The 16,829-nt window shown below is 42.7% G+C and overlaps 1 protein-coding gene across 1 annotated transcript; it reads right to left on the reverse strand.

The window, feature by feature from the left end:
* Window positions 1-708: 708 nt before the first annotated feature.
* Window positions 709-15,516, reverse strand: STX12 (syntaxin 12). Its single transcript, XM_054648194.2, has 9 exons — window positions 15,330-15,516; window positions 11,840-11,909; window positions 9,983-10,082; window positions 7,360-7,497; window positions 6,457-6,500; window positions 4,587-4,692; window positions 4,103-4,175; window positions 3,849-3,931; window positions 709-2,148 (listed from the first exon to the last, which is right to left on the reverse strand). Exons 1-9 carry the CDS (start codon window positions 15,442-15,444, stop codon window positions 2,059-2,061), a joined length of 819 nt encoding a protein of 272 aa, XP_054504169.1. The 5' UTR covers window positions 15,445-15,516; the 3' UTR covers window positions 709-2,058.
* Between the last annotated feature and the right edge of the window lie 1,313 nt (window positions 15,517-16,829).

The following is a 16,829-nucleotide window of genomic DNA, read 5'->3' on the forward strand; positions in this document are numbered from 1 at the left end:
AGTCAGATTTTTATCGTACAGGCTCACCAATGGCTCCAAGTTCTAGCAAAAGGCAAACAGAGCTGAGCCAATGCTGCTCTGAGGTAGGAGAGTCATTTTTCTGGGATCAGCTATTGTACAGGACTCTGCGCAGAACTGTTGTGTATGTCCTTCTGAAATGAATTTTGTGTTTTCAGGGAGTTCCATTCTGAAAAATCAGGGAGCACAGAACTAAACACTACTGTGCTGATGTAAAGTCCTCTACTCCACTTAGAGGGTGTGGGAATTTGCAGGCAGCCCTGACATGGGAAGAGATGAGAATCTTGACTCCATGTTTCAGAAGGCTGATTTATTATTTTATGATATATATTATATTAAATGATATATTAAAACTAGACTAAAAGAATAGAAGAAAGGATTTCATCAGAAGGTTAGCAAGGAAAGGAAGGAATGATAATAAAATCTTGTGACTGACCAGAGAGTCCGAGCCAGCTGGACTGTGACTGGCAATTAATTAGAAACAACCACATGAGACCAATCACAGATGCACCTGTTGCATTCCACAGCAACAGATTATTATTATTATTTACATTTTGTTTCTGAGGCCTCTCAGCTTCTCAGGAGAAAATCCTAGCAAAAGGATTTGTCATAAAATATCATGGCTACAAGAGGGGGAACTGCAAACACACCTTTGCCAATGGCTAAACTGCAAAGTAATGAACTCTGACAGAGGCTTTTAAAAGTGTTTATTGATGATTATTCGATGGAATGGCGGCAATAGTGCAAACCACTGTGCAATTGGGAGAACGCTCCCTTCCCAGCTTTCACGTTTACTTTATTATAGACGAGACATGGAAGAAGGGTTAAATACAAAATGGGTCAGTATGCTGCATTTACCACCCCCACTGGGCTTTGGACAGATTACTGTTCCCTCAGTTCATGTCAGTTCAGGGCTACACTGAAGTGGGGAGTGCCTGCTTGTGCTGCCCAACTGTATGAGCTGGAACCAGCAATCCTTTTCATTTGCACACACATCCCCAGTCTGAAAATCCCAGCACTTCACTCAGCCAGTTTCTGCACTTTCTATTTCATAAAGAATTGAAAATACCAAATGTTCACAAGCCACACATAATATTTACTAGAACACCACAAGTGAGCTTCGAGAGCACTTCTTCAGAATCAAGATTTCTAACACTCTTCACTAATCTTACTAGCTTGTAAACTTAGGTGCCCATTTCCTCATTTTTAAGTGTTTTTCCCCCTGGAAGCTTCTGAAAAGTTGGGAGTGAGCAGCTAAACCTTTTATATTTAGTGCTTGAGTCAGCATTGGAAGAGATTTATTTGTCCACTAGCAAGCCACCAGCTAGTTTGTCTAAGGAGATTGCACTGTTAGATTCTAAGTCAAAGAACATTCTGTCCTCAAGTGATGCATTTTGTGAAAAAACAACCCCAACCACACCCAAAAAAAATTAAACTACACTGTTATGAGTCTCAAGGCTAAACTGACCAGCATGTAGAGGTTCAAATCATCACCCACACATACCCTCCTTGCCTCTCAAATCTGTGACAACATCCTTTTCTCCACGAGAATCTAGAACCACAGCCACTTGGAGACAATAAAACCATGGGGCAGATACTGGAGACTTTAGAAACTGCTGGATTTACATAATGTGACTTGGTGGTGGGCTGTCTTTGAATGCCATTCTCATTCCAGTCCAACAAAACTACCTACACATACAAAAAGTTGAAGTTGTGCGACTTGTCAAAAACAAGACATCTCCAATTATTGATCACACTTCAGCATACAGCTGGGACAGGGAAGAACACATTACAGAAAGCAAAACCACGAGATTTTAGTTACATAAAACAATATAATTTGTATATAAACTGATAAATACTGTCTCCATGGTTCACTAATTCCATATACTAGTTATCTGCACATTAGTTGCTAATATCTATTATTAGAAGTAGTTCCAGCTTGTGCTCTCTCAGGGTGGTCAATTCATCTCCGAGACTAGGCAGCCTGTTTGCTCTGACAGAAAAAATCTCAGCTGTGAGACTGGGTCCCATGGGAAGATTTCATGTTGTCTTCCAGATAAGGAGTCCTATGATTATACAGACCACAGCAAGGCCAAGAATCAGGATACAGATCTTCTTACGGGATTTCTTCTAATAAGAGAAGAGAAAAGAAGCCACTGACACCAGGAACACTTGAGGAAAAAGCAGGGCTACCATTCATGTTACTGACTTGGGTGAACAAGAGCACTTGGTACCTCCACAGTTATTTGGGAGAAGCAACCAGTAGAGTCTGAACACTTTTACATGTTCCTTAAACTCCATGATTCTATAGGGGAATGTTTTTAAGAGTGCAGTGGTCTAAGAGATGCAGTTAAGTCAAAATGTGACAGGTTTTGCTTCTCTTAAAGGAAATACAAGCCTCAGAGAAGGCCAAACCTTTCTAGCTATTTAGATTTTTCAGGTAATCCTAATCAAACTCCTAAGAGTTCTCACATACAATCTCCCCTTGGCCACTTGGGCTTGGTGTTGCATTTCTACAATTTAAATGATTTCATGTACAGTTACTGAACTTGGATTTCACAGCTTTTCTCACTTTATTCATCACAGGAAACTACAGTCCATCCATATCCACCAAATATTTTTAACTTGGCATCTAAGGATTTGAGGGTAGTTATATATAACCACTTCTTTCTCCATTCAGAAAAAAAAGCCACATGCAAAACATGTCCAACAGCTCCCAAATTTAGATTTATAAATACCTCAGAACTTTGGCAAGGAAGCCATGGAGAGAGAATTCTACTACATGCTGCCAGATGGTAAAACCAACATTCCCAGCCTTGCACTCAACAGCACTGGGGTTTTATTAACCTCCAGTACCTCCCACTTAACAGCTTGGAAGAGTCCAGTATTTGTGTAAGTCCCAGCAGTAATGGGACTGACTAAAGCAGAACCCTTACCCCTGCACAGAAGCTGGACCTAAAGGGACAAGGATGGTGAAAGGAACCTGCAGGAAACACTGGAAGCTGCAGAAAACACTGGAAGCTGCAGAAAACACTGGAAGCTGCAGAAAACACTGGAAGCTGCAGAAAACACTGGAAGCTGCAGAAAACACTGGAAGCTGCAGAAAACACTGGAAGCTGCAGAAAACACTGGAAGCTGCAGAAAACACTGGAAGCTGCAGAAAACACTGGAAGCTGCAGAAAACACTGGAAGCTACAGAAAACACTGGCACCTACAGAAAACACTGGCACCTACAGAAAACACTGGCACCTACAGAAAACACTGGCACCTACAGAAAACACTGGCACCTACAGAAAACACTGGAACCTGCAGGAAACACTGGAACCTGCAGGAAACACTGGCTACCATGCAGCAGTGAGAGCCACTGCAAGATTTGATGGGACAGGAGCACAGAGTATGGGATAGAAACTCAGCAGCTGGACAGGAGTGTTGCAAATCCTGGTCACCAAAAGTTACCCAAGTCTGGACAGATTTTTGCATGTCAGGGTCCTGGCTGATATGTTTACAAGTTGGATACAATATCAGAATTTGTTCTTGTTTTTCTACTAAGTCCTAACAACAACAAAGACAGGTAAACACTTAGGCTTGCAGAGTGTGAAGTGCCAGACTCTATTCCTACTCTTACTCTAAATTAGAAGGTGAATTTCAATACCATGTTTTTGACTCAAGTGCTTTATATACTCCTTGCAGGCAATTTTGAGTGAGTGCCAGCTTGCAGGAGCTGGTTTTAATAACCAGTCTGGTGTGCTGCAGTCCTCAGTGTCTTGCTCTGCCTGTTTCATTAGTTCTCAACCATACACAGACAATCAAGCAAGCACACAGAATTTTACCTGATAATAGGCAGCTCTCTGTAACTGCTCACTGGCTCTTTCCACATGGACTTCTGCACTTTCCACATTTGCCTCTATGCTATCTATGGAAAAAAACAGGAGAATTCATTGCAAAATATTTCAGAGCTTCAGTGTTTAAAAATTATAGCCAGAAATATAATACTTTTAATGCAAAATACTGAAAAATTGAATCCATGTAACTGGCAAAACAGGTACCTGAATCAAGAAAAAACTTATTATCCAAATGCACTTACCAATCATATCTCCTTGGTCATGAATCATCATGGCTAAATCCTTAAATATCTGATTGACATCCAAAATGTCTGCCTGAAGACAACAGTTGAACAAGTTACAATGAACAATATTTCCTAATCCTCACTCTTAGCACCTCTTCTGACCATCACTCAAAGGGTCAGAACAGGCACCAGCATTCACTGACTTGATGTCACCACCTGTGCAATTTGGGATTAACACAGGAGCCTACAATGCTCCAGCTACTGAATATTTGTTTAATCACACCAGCAATTAGCAGAGTATGAACACTGTAACAGGAGTTGCTCCTGCCATAACTGAAGGAGTCAACACTGAGGAAAAACAGACCTCCTTCAGATTATCTTGGCATCAATCCTCTCTAGGAGGAACTCTATTCCTCCACCATCAGCTCTCCTCAGCCCATCCCATTAATTATCCTTTAATTTATCTCCCAGTGCTGTTAACTGTGCAGGATTGACTGGTCACCTCTAATTGCCTGATTGCAGTTTCTCTTTCTTTAATGAGTTCAAGGTCCTGTTCAGTTATTGCCACATCTTCTTCCTGAGACTGCATCTGATTCCAATCTTCACCACTGGAAAGAGAGGGAAGGTCAGTGTCTCTCTGAGCATAGGCACTTCCATGCTGCATTTTATGGCAAAATGAGTTAAAGCTGAAGAGTTTCCTCCAGAAACAACCCCCAGGTTCTTGGCCCTATCTCTGTGTGCAAGGACAGGACCAATTTGTGACAACAGTCACAAACTGGAACAACTGAAGAAAGGGACAGATCAGGCAGTGTGAAGGCACTGGAAAGCAGTTACATGCATAGCACACTTTGTTCTAGAACATAACAGTTATCTACAGCATTTTAGAAGAAATTGCCTATTTCAATTCTGCTTTTTAAAAAAAATACTTGTACCTTCCCTGCTTCTTACCATCTCTCCAAAAGAGAGAAATCAGGGTGACAGTTCTGATAGAGAACAGCCTGCAAGCACATTAGCAGAACAGAAGAACACCTGGAAAGCATCTGGATTCAAAGACTCTTGCCTATCTGGCATTTGGAGATAAGACTAAAGTGTTTTAGTATTTTAATTCATTAGTCTAGTGGGAACTTTGAATTAAATTACACACCAAAAGAGATATTAAAACTCAAGTAACTCTGCATCCCAGTCTACCTCTCTCCTGATGAGCTGGTTCTTCACAACTGCTGCAGAAGTTACATCAATTAGAGTGGAGCCAGCATCTATAATACAAAGCCACCTCTATGTTCAGCTTAGAATGTTCTTCCAGGGCAACATCTCCATCTTTTCAATAGAGAAGTGTGCCAGAAAACATTGTATCAGTCCAGTGTTTGGTACAACACTAAACAGTAAGTTTTAAAGTCTTGAAAGTGCCTAAAGAGATGAAAATAAACTCCATGAATAGGTCAGGCACAGCTGACCATTCTGAGATGACCATAGGGTTTGCAGATCTCAAAAGGAGAAGGTTTCTGACACATGGCACACAAGAACAGCTTTCCTGTGGAATAGCTGCTGTGTGCCATCATCTCTTATCTCTGGGTCCCACTCAGCACCTGCATAACTGAACACCTGGGCTTCCAGCCCTGGCTCAGAGGGAAAGCCCAGGGCCAAGGAAGGGACACACACCAAGCAGATGAAGGGCACTCTGCAGAGGGAGGGTGAGACAGGTAGGCAAGGTCTCCTGATTCAGAAAGTAAAGGATTTATACAGACAGGGCCAACAGGTTTTAGCCCAGTTGAGAGATTCATCACAGCCACTTCTGGAGGGGCTCAGGCTCTCTTTACCACACTGCAGAACTGATGTAGCATTTACAAAGCCATCTACCACACAGGTCACTGCAGAAGCAGTACAAGTGTCTGACAGGTGATAGCAGTGCTGTCTTGTGCACATTCCAGGATTACTTTGCCACTGCACAATGTCCAGGACTTCTGAATTTCAGGCAGCCTCATCTGCTATTCTGCTGTAGCTCCAACTGGGCTGCTAGAGAACATCCAAACCCATGATATAAATATGCAGCTCTCTGTGGAAAGAGAGTGAGTGAAATCCTGTCTGGTAATCTTGTGTTTGCAGGCCAGAACACCAGGAGCTCCAGCTGCCACATCCCAAGGGCACTGCTATTCCCCTCAGGGTAGTAATCACACAATCTGTACTTAAGGAGGATAAAATACTGTCATATGCAGATTTTACATAGTAAATTACATGTGCTGTAATAGTTGCTTTTCAACTCTTTTTGCTTTGCCTTCAGCCAGCAGAGCCTGGCCCAAGTTACAGGAATATATCACACCATAAAAACTTTAATTAGATGCAGTGAAAAGCTCAAGAGTACAAGAAGTTATTACCTATCAAAGGAAACAAGCTGCTCTTCTCTGAACCGGTCATCAGCCTGGAAGAGATAAATGAGTCACACTCTCACACTGCCAGGACCATGCACAAAATCACCAGCAATACCTTGAAGACCAAGGCACATCCTGTCCAGAGAGTTCTTGGAGAATGCCACTGTCACTGCAGCCCTCAGATTTAACTCAGGTTATGTAAGATTAGTTTTAGCTTCATCTTTAGATTTAATTATTAGATTCAGATTGTCTCTGAAAATCAAAGGCAAGTGAATGACCAAAAGCAGTCAGTCCATAACCTCCTTTCCCAACATGAAGCAAAAATTTAAGAGCATAATTCAATGGATAAATGTGTTCCCTTGCAGAAATTAAGAATGCATACCTAGCAGAAAGCCCTGAGGCAAGAAGAGAAAAATGCTTTCATTGGCCATTTTATTATGAATTCTTAGGAGCCACAGGGGTTTGTCAAAACATAACAGTGAACATACATTGGAGATATTAGCAGGACAGAAATTATAAGAATATAAAGCAACACAGTTTGAGATTTGAGATATAATTTAAGGTGTGGTAAGTTTCATACTGAAGTCTTAAATTTCATAGCATAAGGCTGGCATGAAGTGAAGAGCAGCCTGCAATACTTTGCTCTTCTCTTTGCTTTGACTCCTCATCTCATCTCATCTTCTGTAACATTTGCAACTACCAGGATTCCTTCCTTCCTTTACACTGACACTGGAGCACACTGAAACAAGAAATTCCTTCCAACATCTGGAATGGAAAACTACTGCAGCAAGGCCTCAGCTTCACTCAGTCAGGTGTCAGTAAACAGGTATGGGGTTGGAAGGCAAGTACAAGATCTCTCAGTAGACTCACAGTCCAGTATATCACTCCAAAATTCCCATAAATACTTACAGAAATACGGGAGCCAGCTCTTGCCCTTGCTACAGTCTCTTTTTCCTTCTCTGACACTCGCCTCTGTACTGCCTGGAAATTGTTTAAGGCTGTGGAGAAGTCATTCATCAATCGTTCCTTCTGAAGCCTCTGTTGGCGCTGAGGAATCGAACACAAACGAGAGTTCAGACATTCCCCTTCATTACAAAGTGACTGCCAGACTCTCAAAAAAACATCATAACAACAACAGTGAACTGGCACTCAGTGATCTGTTGGTGCCAGTGGTCAGAACAAAAGGCCCACCATGTTTTAAGTCCTTACACCCACCATGTTTTAATTCCTTACACCCACCATGTTTTAATTCCTTACACCCACCATGTTTTAAGTCCTTACACCCACCATGTTTTAACTCCTTACACCCACCATGTTTTAACTCCTTACACCCACCATGTTTTAACTCCTTACACCCACCATGCTTTAATTCCTTACACCCACCATGTTTTAATTCCTTACACCCACCATGCTTTAATTCCTTACACCCACCATGCTTTAATTCCTTACACCCGCCATGCTTTAATTCCTTACACCCGCCATGCTTTAATTCCTTACACCCGCCATGCTTTAATTCCTTACACCCGCCATGCTTTAATTCCTTACACCCACCATGCTTTAATTCCTTACACCCACCATGCTTTAATTCCTTACACCCACCATGTTTTAAGTCCTTACACCCACCATGTTTTAAGTCCTTACACCCACCATGTTTTAAGTCCTTACACCCACCATGTTTTAAGTCCTTACACCAATGCCTTGCAGGTGTAACTGCAGGACAGCTTTGTGCAACAAGGCTCTCCAATTTCAATCTAGTTCCAAAGTCTGAGGTACACCATTACTTTTATTCTAATTACATTCCAGTAATTAAGCACATTTAACGACATACCTTTCAGTTATCATAAAGTGACTCTCAGACTCTTTAAAAACCACCATAACAACAATAACAATGAACTGGTATTCAGTGATCTTTTGGGGCCAGTGGTCAGAACAAAAAGCCCCCCATGCTTTAATTCCTTAAACCAATGCTCCATGCCTTGCCAACTGCAGGACAGCTTTGTGCAACAAGGCCCTCCAGTTTCAATCTAGTTCTGAGGTACACCATTACTTTTATTCTGATTACATTCCAGTAATTCACCACATTTAACTACATACCTTTCAGTTACCTGCAATGCCTTTTCCCTCCATTCCTTCACTTAGCAAACCTCACAGTACTTAACAAAATACACACAAATTCACACTTCAATCACAAAAACAGGAAGCCCCACACTTCCAGAACTAATGACAACACTGACTGTCTCAGTGTCCTAAGCTGTCTCCCAATCATGCCACACTAAAGCCTGTTGTTTTTAGATCAGATAACATTCTTAGTCCTGATAACCATTTCAGTTTATCTTTTCTTCAAATACATTAGTTGCAATAATCCTTTTCATCCTCATTTTACAATGTCAATTTATTTAGCTTCCACAGGACATCTCCTTTGAGTGCTGTGACATTCCAGCAAATGAGAAATAAGAAATTATGGAAAAGCTTGTCCCAAGGACAACATTAGGTCAGTTTTGATGTTTTCTGATTGAGAGATTTGCAACAGCTGGCTAAAATTGTGGGATTTCCAGAACTGCAATCCTGCAATGAGCTTGTTCCAATTCAACAATCATTTCAAGGAAAAGAAAACATTTTCAATTATATTTTTTTCTATAATAAGCCATTACAGCAGCCTCATAATACACTGAGGCTTCCATCTGAACCCTCTGGAAGCAACAACCCTTCTTCCAGAGCAGATCCTCAGCATGCTGATTCCAGCTTCTGCAGATTTTGACTGAATTTTCCCTGGGCTGCATTCAGTGAGATGCACATGATAGGATTTTGTTCATCACAGAAGATTAACTGAAAAATATTTGCTGAACAAACCAGCAAAGCACGGCCATGCTTCCAACTGGAATATAAACCCTTAATACAGAATTAGACCAAGGAAACATCTGCTGACCCACATCCCCAGATCATGCTACAACAGCACCCCAAGAGCAGGCAGAGGTGAAGTGACACTAGCAGCAGAGGACTGTCCCTTCCCTCTCCCACAGGGAGCAGGAACTACTATTTGCTAAGAGAAAATCATAATCTTGGCCTCATCATATTTTGCTTTACTGAAGTATAAGCACAGTGAGTCAGCTTCTCCCCTCCACCACTAATAAATCCCATGCAAGGGGAAAGCTTCCTGGCATGCTGACATTTCATACTGATAGGCATTTTGCTCTCAATTCTTATCCTAAAACACTACCTTGCAACACCAGGCACTTTGTAAACAAGATTATTTTTCAGAAATGTACTCAAAAACCAGAATTGCATACTGACTTCTCCCCAAACATTTAGGGCTTCTTATTCTCATGTGGGGAAATTTTGTACCTATTTGCTAAACATGGTTTTCCCAGTGTCATATAAGCAGCCAGCTTAATGAGTTTCTCTACTTCACCATCATCCTTCATTGCAAAAGGCTTTTCAGCTGTGCCAGTTCAGGCTTTGTGACACTGTGGTCTACCCCAGTTTCATGAAATGAGTGATCTAGAAATAAGAGCAGAAAGTTCTGCCTGCCTACCTGTTCAGAAGCAGACAGGGGAAGTGGCAGAGAGCCCAGCTCCTTCAGATATTCATTGGTCTCTTTGGCCAGGCGGTTTGCAGAGTGCTGCAGCTGTTGTCTGAAACAGAAATTCAAAAGCAGTTACACAAGATCTGCCTAAAAAGCAGCCATTGAGCATTTAATGTCCAGAATGATGACTAAATAGGGGTTCTGAGGTCACACAGCTTTACAGTAGGTTTTTTTCAACCTAAAGGATCAGAGATGTATTTTTTTTTCTTAATGTCAACTTGGCTCTGGACTACAATTTTAGAAAAAAATTAAAATAATTTCTTTGCTCCCTGCTAACTAGTGTAATTCAGTAGCTTAGAAAATGTCTTTTTCTCCAATGGCATAAGAGAGAAGCAACTTTATTCAGTGAACATAATCCCACTAAGGTGAATTCTTTATGGTACCAATTAGTAACTAACTGTTCACTTGACAACCACTAATTCCATTGGTTAAATGTACATTTGATAAAAGTACAGGGACTCTGATATTAAATTCTTCATTTTTGTGAAAAACAGTGATTAGAAAGAACAACAATCCAGCTTCAGGAATTGCAAGGCTTTTCCCTTAAGCCTTTATGTTTTCCTACAACATTGCAATATGAACCTATTGTTGTGAAGAATCTAATACTATTATATAAATCCTATACTGTAAACTAGGAAGAAAAAAATTACTAAACCCAGAAGCAATTTCTTTTGCATTCAACAGGTACAAGATGCTTAAGTGAAAGTCACTTTCTTGGCCCAATGGACACACAAATCAGGGCATTCAGGCTCCATTACTGCATAGGCTGTACATGTAAACCCAAAACACCATCCATGCATTTTGGCAAGTTGGTTTGGCAGCTGACAATTTGTGGGGTGCAGCCACTCTCACCCCAAAGAGGAGAGATTATGCAGTGACGTTCAGTGGGAAGGCATTTGTTTGGTCACCAGTGATTAATTCTTTAATCTGCTGATTAAACAGAGATTGAGTCAACTGAGCAGCTCAAGGAAACAAATCCTTTCTCTCCCAATTGGACTCTGATCTCATCCTTCAAATGTGCTGTGTGGATCTTTCACCACAAGTCATGAACTTATCCAAAAATCGCTGTTATAAAAACCAGGATAAATGTGCATTCAGAGATTCAAGGTACTGTCACATGGAAGAATGTACTTTTAAGTTTTCTTTGATGATCTCAGAAATTATTCTTTCCATAAAGAGCTATTTGTGTTCCATGAGTTTGTAAGAGATGCACAGACACAGAGCAGCCCTGTACAGTCTCTCCAAGGGTCAGTTTGAATTACAACTGTTTAAATGTCTTCTACTTGTCCCACACTGGCATTTTATTCTTCTGAAATGCCATGTGACATTTTGTCTGCCCTATACTGACTAAACCCATCTCTACTACAAGCTACTTTGTCTCCAGTTATGGGGCTCCCTGACTGTTTTTCCTTACTGGTGTAATGGAAGCACCAAATATCTGGTATGGCATTAATTTCTTCTGAATCATGTGTGAAACAAGTATGACTCTTCCTCAGAGGACAGCTAATGCTAATGCATGGCTGAGGTACTACTACTTTTAAAAGAAAATACTAAAAAATTATATAGAAGAACAATATAGGAAGAACTGTTCCTACCCAGTAGTTTTGAATGGTTTCTCCAGAGCCCTGCAGAAAAACCTTAATTTGTCCAATAAACTACTTAATGCAGCTAGTAATTCTGGGTTTGCAGGACTGCATTAAATTTATCTAATAAAGCATCTCTCCAAAGCAAGTAACCCACTATCCCTATGAACACAGACAGAAATGAAAGAACATCTATATCAATGTTTGCTCATTTAATACTCACAAATTTTCCTGAAGCTTGCTGGAATCCTGCTTGGTTCCCAGCTGGCTCATTAAATTCTTTATTTGAGCAGCTGAAGAGAAAGAGATCACAAGATGAGTTAGTAAGATAAGTTCAAACATTTTATTCCTTCTTGAATGTATTATTTTAGCTTTCCCCAAAAGAAAGCTAAAAGCTACATTTGTTTCAGTATCTGACTTAACCTAGTAAGGCAACACTTATATTCTTTGCTTTAAATAAATACAAGTATCTTATGGGTGCATGGCAAGAGGATGGGGCCAGACTCCTCCCACTGGTGTCCAGAGACAGGACACAGGACAAGAGCCACAACTGAAACAACAGGAAGTTCCTCTAAATATGAGGAAAAATTCATTTGCTGAGAGGGTGACAGAGCCCTGGAACAGGCTGCCCACAGGAGCTGTGGATTCTCCTTCCCTGGAGATACTCAAACCCTGCCTGGATGCCCTCCTGCACAACCTGCTCAGAGGAAGCTGCTTTAGCAGGGGCTGGGCCAGATCAGCTCCAGAGCTCCCTTCCCAACCCAACAGTTCTGGGGTTCTGTGAAATGCAGAGTGTATTTTAAACATCCCCACCTAGACATGATGCAGCCTAACAAACTAACTTTCAGACAAGAAAGTGAAATGAGGCACAGATACCCTCAAAAGAAGTCAGTGGAGCAAAGAGCTTGTGCACTCCTTTCCTCAACCTTTTCAGACCAACTAACAGAGCTGTTTCCACCAGCCTTGCTATTTCAGTATTTCAGGCTATCACTGCTGCAGAAAAACAACTGCTGTGTTGCCAATTTTACATTATTTTTAAGTTACTTCACTTATTAGTGCTCTGTTAAAAAAAATAAAAAGAAAATGCCAAGTGTTGCTATCAGTTTCAAAACTCCCTGCCCCAGACCTGAATTTTTCTACTCATGACAGTCCAAAGTTTTCACAATACTGGCACAAACAATCTTTCAAGAACAGATAGCAATGTGCACCTCACAGTTTGCCTTTGTCAATTTGAAATCATGTTGTAGCACAGAGAGGTATTTTAGACCTCCTTCTCCCTTATCTCTGATGTTTTCCCACTATTTTCTTTGTGTAGGCACTCATGATCATGAAACCACACAATGATTCACATCAAACCCTTAATCTACCTGAAAAGCAAGTACATTTTCTCTCCCCAATCCCTCTACCTTAGAATTTTTTTCTGACAGATCAAGAAGCTGATCCACTATATTCTGCAGCAGCACAGATTTTATCATTACTGAAGTGCTGGGCTCAGCAGTACAAAGATTGATTGTCCCAAATCAATCATGAAATCCAAGCTATCTCATCATGCAGTGAGAGGCAAGACCAAGGAGGATCACCTAAATACAGTTCCACAGGCAACTGAATTGAACTGAATCATCTCATGATTTTAACAAGAGTTTCTTCCAATTCAGAGACACCCTCCTGTGTAACTTCTGCTTTCAGCCTGGAGTCTCTGCCCTTGATTAAATGTGAGCATCAGATCCCTACAATGGCCACTCCTTTTAAAGGGATGCCCAATGGCTTACAACAGGACTGCAATACAAGTTAATCAGTAATTAGCCAGTAATTAGCTTTTACATCCACCAAGTGTATTCCACTTAGAATTTCAGACTTCTATAAGGTCATACAGTGAGGAGTTGGTTGGCAACTCCTCATATACCGAGCTTGGCTTCCAGCAAGCAAATCTGCACATATTTCACAGCTCTGTCAGACACAGGAAGGTCAGAAAAATTCCTAGTCAAGCTGGTGACAAACGGCACAAGGACTGCACTCTGTGTGTGGCTGCTGAGCACTTGGCAAACAGCATTTGTGCCATAATGTCCAGACATTCTGTGACTTATTTCTCTCTGCATGGGGAGATTCTTGCACAGCTCCATTTCCAGGCCAGGCAATGTCTGTCCTGCCCTGAGCCAGGTTCAGCAGTTTGCTTTGCTTAGTTTATTTCAGCCAACAGCAACACACACAGTCTACACAAAATGAGCATAAAATGTCTAGGAAATGAAAGGAAGAGGCTGGAGCTCTTTATTCTTTGGATAGTGGGTATGCACCAACACACAGAGCCCCTCAGTAAACAGCTTTCCACCTCCAAGCCCTTTGATTTCAGGCTGTAGAGCCTTCCACATACTCACTATCTGACAGTTTCTATCTAAGAAGTTTCTATCTGACAGTTTCTATCAAGAAACCTATCTAAGGTTTCTTGAAACACTTCAATCTCTCCTGTAGCTGCAAGTCTGCTGCATTACCTGAGCAAGCAACAGTTTTGCCAGCTCAGCCCACTGGTTTTCTGCACATTTTGTGTGAAATGCTCACTCCACAGAGACTCCCCAAAGAAGTGAATAATACTCAGCTGTGCACACTCTTTGCCTGCTCTTTTCCTTATAGGAAAAAAAAATGAGGACAGCCTTAAGGCTTCAATGTATTCTTCTTCTCTTGGCTTGAAAGGAAAGCTTTTATATAGTGTGTAATAAAGTTAACTAGTGTAACATTAAGTCAGATGTTCTGTGTGTTCCCACCCACCTCAATAAAACTGTAGGGCTATTTGTTTAACTTGAGATAGCAGTGCATGGAGATAGGATGGCTGCAGGTCATGAGACAGCAGAAGCCTGTCCTATGAGAGAGAGGAGCTGAGCTGCTTACAACAGGAGGCTCAAAGAAATGCCGTGGAAGGAAGAGAGAAGGAGTGTAAAGGAAAAAATAAAAAGGGAGAAAAGGGGAAAAACCTCAACGAGCCATGTTATTTGGCAAACTTTGAAACAATTCAGCAATGTGTACGCCAAGGAGAAATGAACATGACTGACAAAGCATTTTCAGTAACATAAATAGCTTTGTATCATCAGAGAAGTCACGAGCTTTCTGAGGAACCAACATGTTCAATTGATCTAGCATGGGCACCTGAACAATTAATGTCATTTATAGCAAAGCCTGTATCCTTAGGAAGGACTACATCAAAGACTCTCCTGGATGTGCCTACTTTAAGGAGCAGCAATTCAGCGATCAGTACTGAGATTTCTGTGATTATCATACAATACCGGTAACTTTCTCTAATGACAACAAAGCGCAACACCGTATCCTTAGGGACATCCTGCCGGGAGCAGGACACTGCCAGCACAGCGAGGGAGATCCCTGGGACAGCAGCTGCTCCCAGCCCCGGTGACACCCGGGCTCCTGCTGCCCCCGGAGCCCCTCACGGAGAGCACCCGATGCCAGCACCGGACTGCCCGAGGTGCCGGTGCCCTGGGGGAAGGGGGGGCTCGGTGACAGCGACAGACACCCACCGAGAGCGCCCGCAGTGCTCACCCCGCCCTGCAGCCGGGCTGGGCACCACCGCGCCCGGTGCCTGCCGTGTGTGCCCAGCCCGGCACCGCTCCGGGGAGGCTCTGCCCAGCCCGGCTCCCATCGCGCCCTCACGCTACCGGCCCCGGGGCGCTGCCGGGCCGGGCCGCCCCGTCCCTCCCCGGCCGCGCACTCACTGTACTGCGCGATGCGCTGCACGTTGCCGCTGCATGTTTGGATGATGCCGCCGAAGTCCCGGGGCGGCGGCGGCGGCGCCCCGGGGCTGCGCGGGTCCAGCGGCCCGTACGACATGGCCGGGCCGGAGCGAGCGCGGGCCCCGCTGACAGCGCCCGCCCGCCCCGCGCCTGCGCGGCCGCCGCGCCTGCGCGCTGGGGGCGGGCTGGGAGCGCGGGCGGCGTGAGGGGAGAGGAGGCGGCGTGAGGGGAGAGGAAGCGGCGTGAGGGGAGAGGGAGCGGCGTGAGGGTGGGAGCGCACCTGGAGCTTGTGAAAAGTGCATTTTATATGGCTCTACTAAGATATTTACCATATGTATTTTGATGTATTGATTAGTAGTGCTGTATTAACATTTTAATAATATGATAAATGTAGTCTTGTAGTTAAAAGGTAACTTTTGTAGTTGAAATAAGAACTGTGTTAGTGGGATTTTTTTTAAAGAAAGGAATGAGGCACTCGCACCAGATAGCAGCCACAGGACACCGAAATCTTTCAGAGAAAAAGAATTTATTGCCCCTCTTATCAGAAGAAACGAACTTCCCGCCTCGAAGGATTAGAAGGAAGAAGTTGATGATGACCAGACAGAATCCTGTGTTTGAATGGAATTTATGCATCATATATGAAGTGTATGAATATGCAATGCGCTATTGTTTTTAAGGGTTAATCCTCTGTTAATGGGTGTCCTTTTTCGGGCTCGGTGCTGCCCAGAAAAAGGTACTCAGACATCAGTAACTCTTTGTCTCTATTGTCTCATATTGTCCTAATTCAAATTGTCCAAATTATTATTACTCTAACTGTATTACTATTTTTATAACCATTTTATTACTATTAAACTTTTAAAATTTTAAAAACAAGTGCTTGGCGTTTTTCACAGAGCTCATCCAGCCCCACCATCCAATGCAACCCCTCAACCACTAAAACATCACTCAGCACCACATCCTGCCTCTTGAACACCTCCAGGAGCGGTGACTCCACCATCTCCCCGAGCAGCCCAGTGCCTGACAGAAGGGTTTTTCTAATATCTCATGTGAATCTCTGCTGTCTCTGCTCAAGGCCATTTCCTCCTGTCCTCTCCCTGCAGGCACAAGAGAAGAGACCAGTACCCACCTCACTACAATCTGGTTTTGGGGATTTGTAGAGAGTGATGTGATCCCCCTGAGCCTCCTGCCCTGTAAGATCTTAAGAAGTCAGTGTATGTATGCATGGAGTATAAATATATCTTTAATAAATGCTTGGCACAAAAAAAAATCTGATTTCAGAAGCATCCACACCAGGTCAAAATGATGGTAAATATGGAGCAGGGCCGTGGATGAAATTTGTGTAATAGAGTAAGAAAAGGCTCCAGGGTGATCTTATTGTGGCATTCCAGGGCCTGAAGGGGCTCCAGGAAAGCTGGAGAGGGATTTTGGCCAGGGGATGGAGGGACAGGACAAAGGAGAATGGCTTCCCACATCAGAGGGCAG

Source organism: Agelaius phoeniceus, chromosome 22 (genome assembly GCF_051311805.1).
Source record: "Agelaius phoeniceus isolate bAgePho1 chromosome 22, bAgePho1.hap1, whole genome shotgun sequence".
NCBI lineage: Eukaryota > Metazoa > Chordata > Aves > Passeriformes > Icteridae > Agelaius > Agelaius phoeniceus.

Bases quoted from the DNA above. Each gene is read 5' to 3' on its own strand.
- STX12 (XM_054648194.2), bottom strand. From the start codon at position 15,444: ATGTCGTACGGGCCGCTGGACCCGCGCAGCCCCGGGGCGCCGCCGCCG. The intron at 11,910-15,329 runs GTGAGTGCGCGG...CTTTCTCTTCAG, and splicing joins GCAGCGCATCGCGCAGTACA to CTGCTCAAATAAAGAATTTA. The intron at 6,501-7,359 runs GTAAGTATTTAT...TATCTCTTCCAG, and splicing joins GAGCTGGCTCCCGTATTTCT to GCTGATGACCGGTTCAGAGA.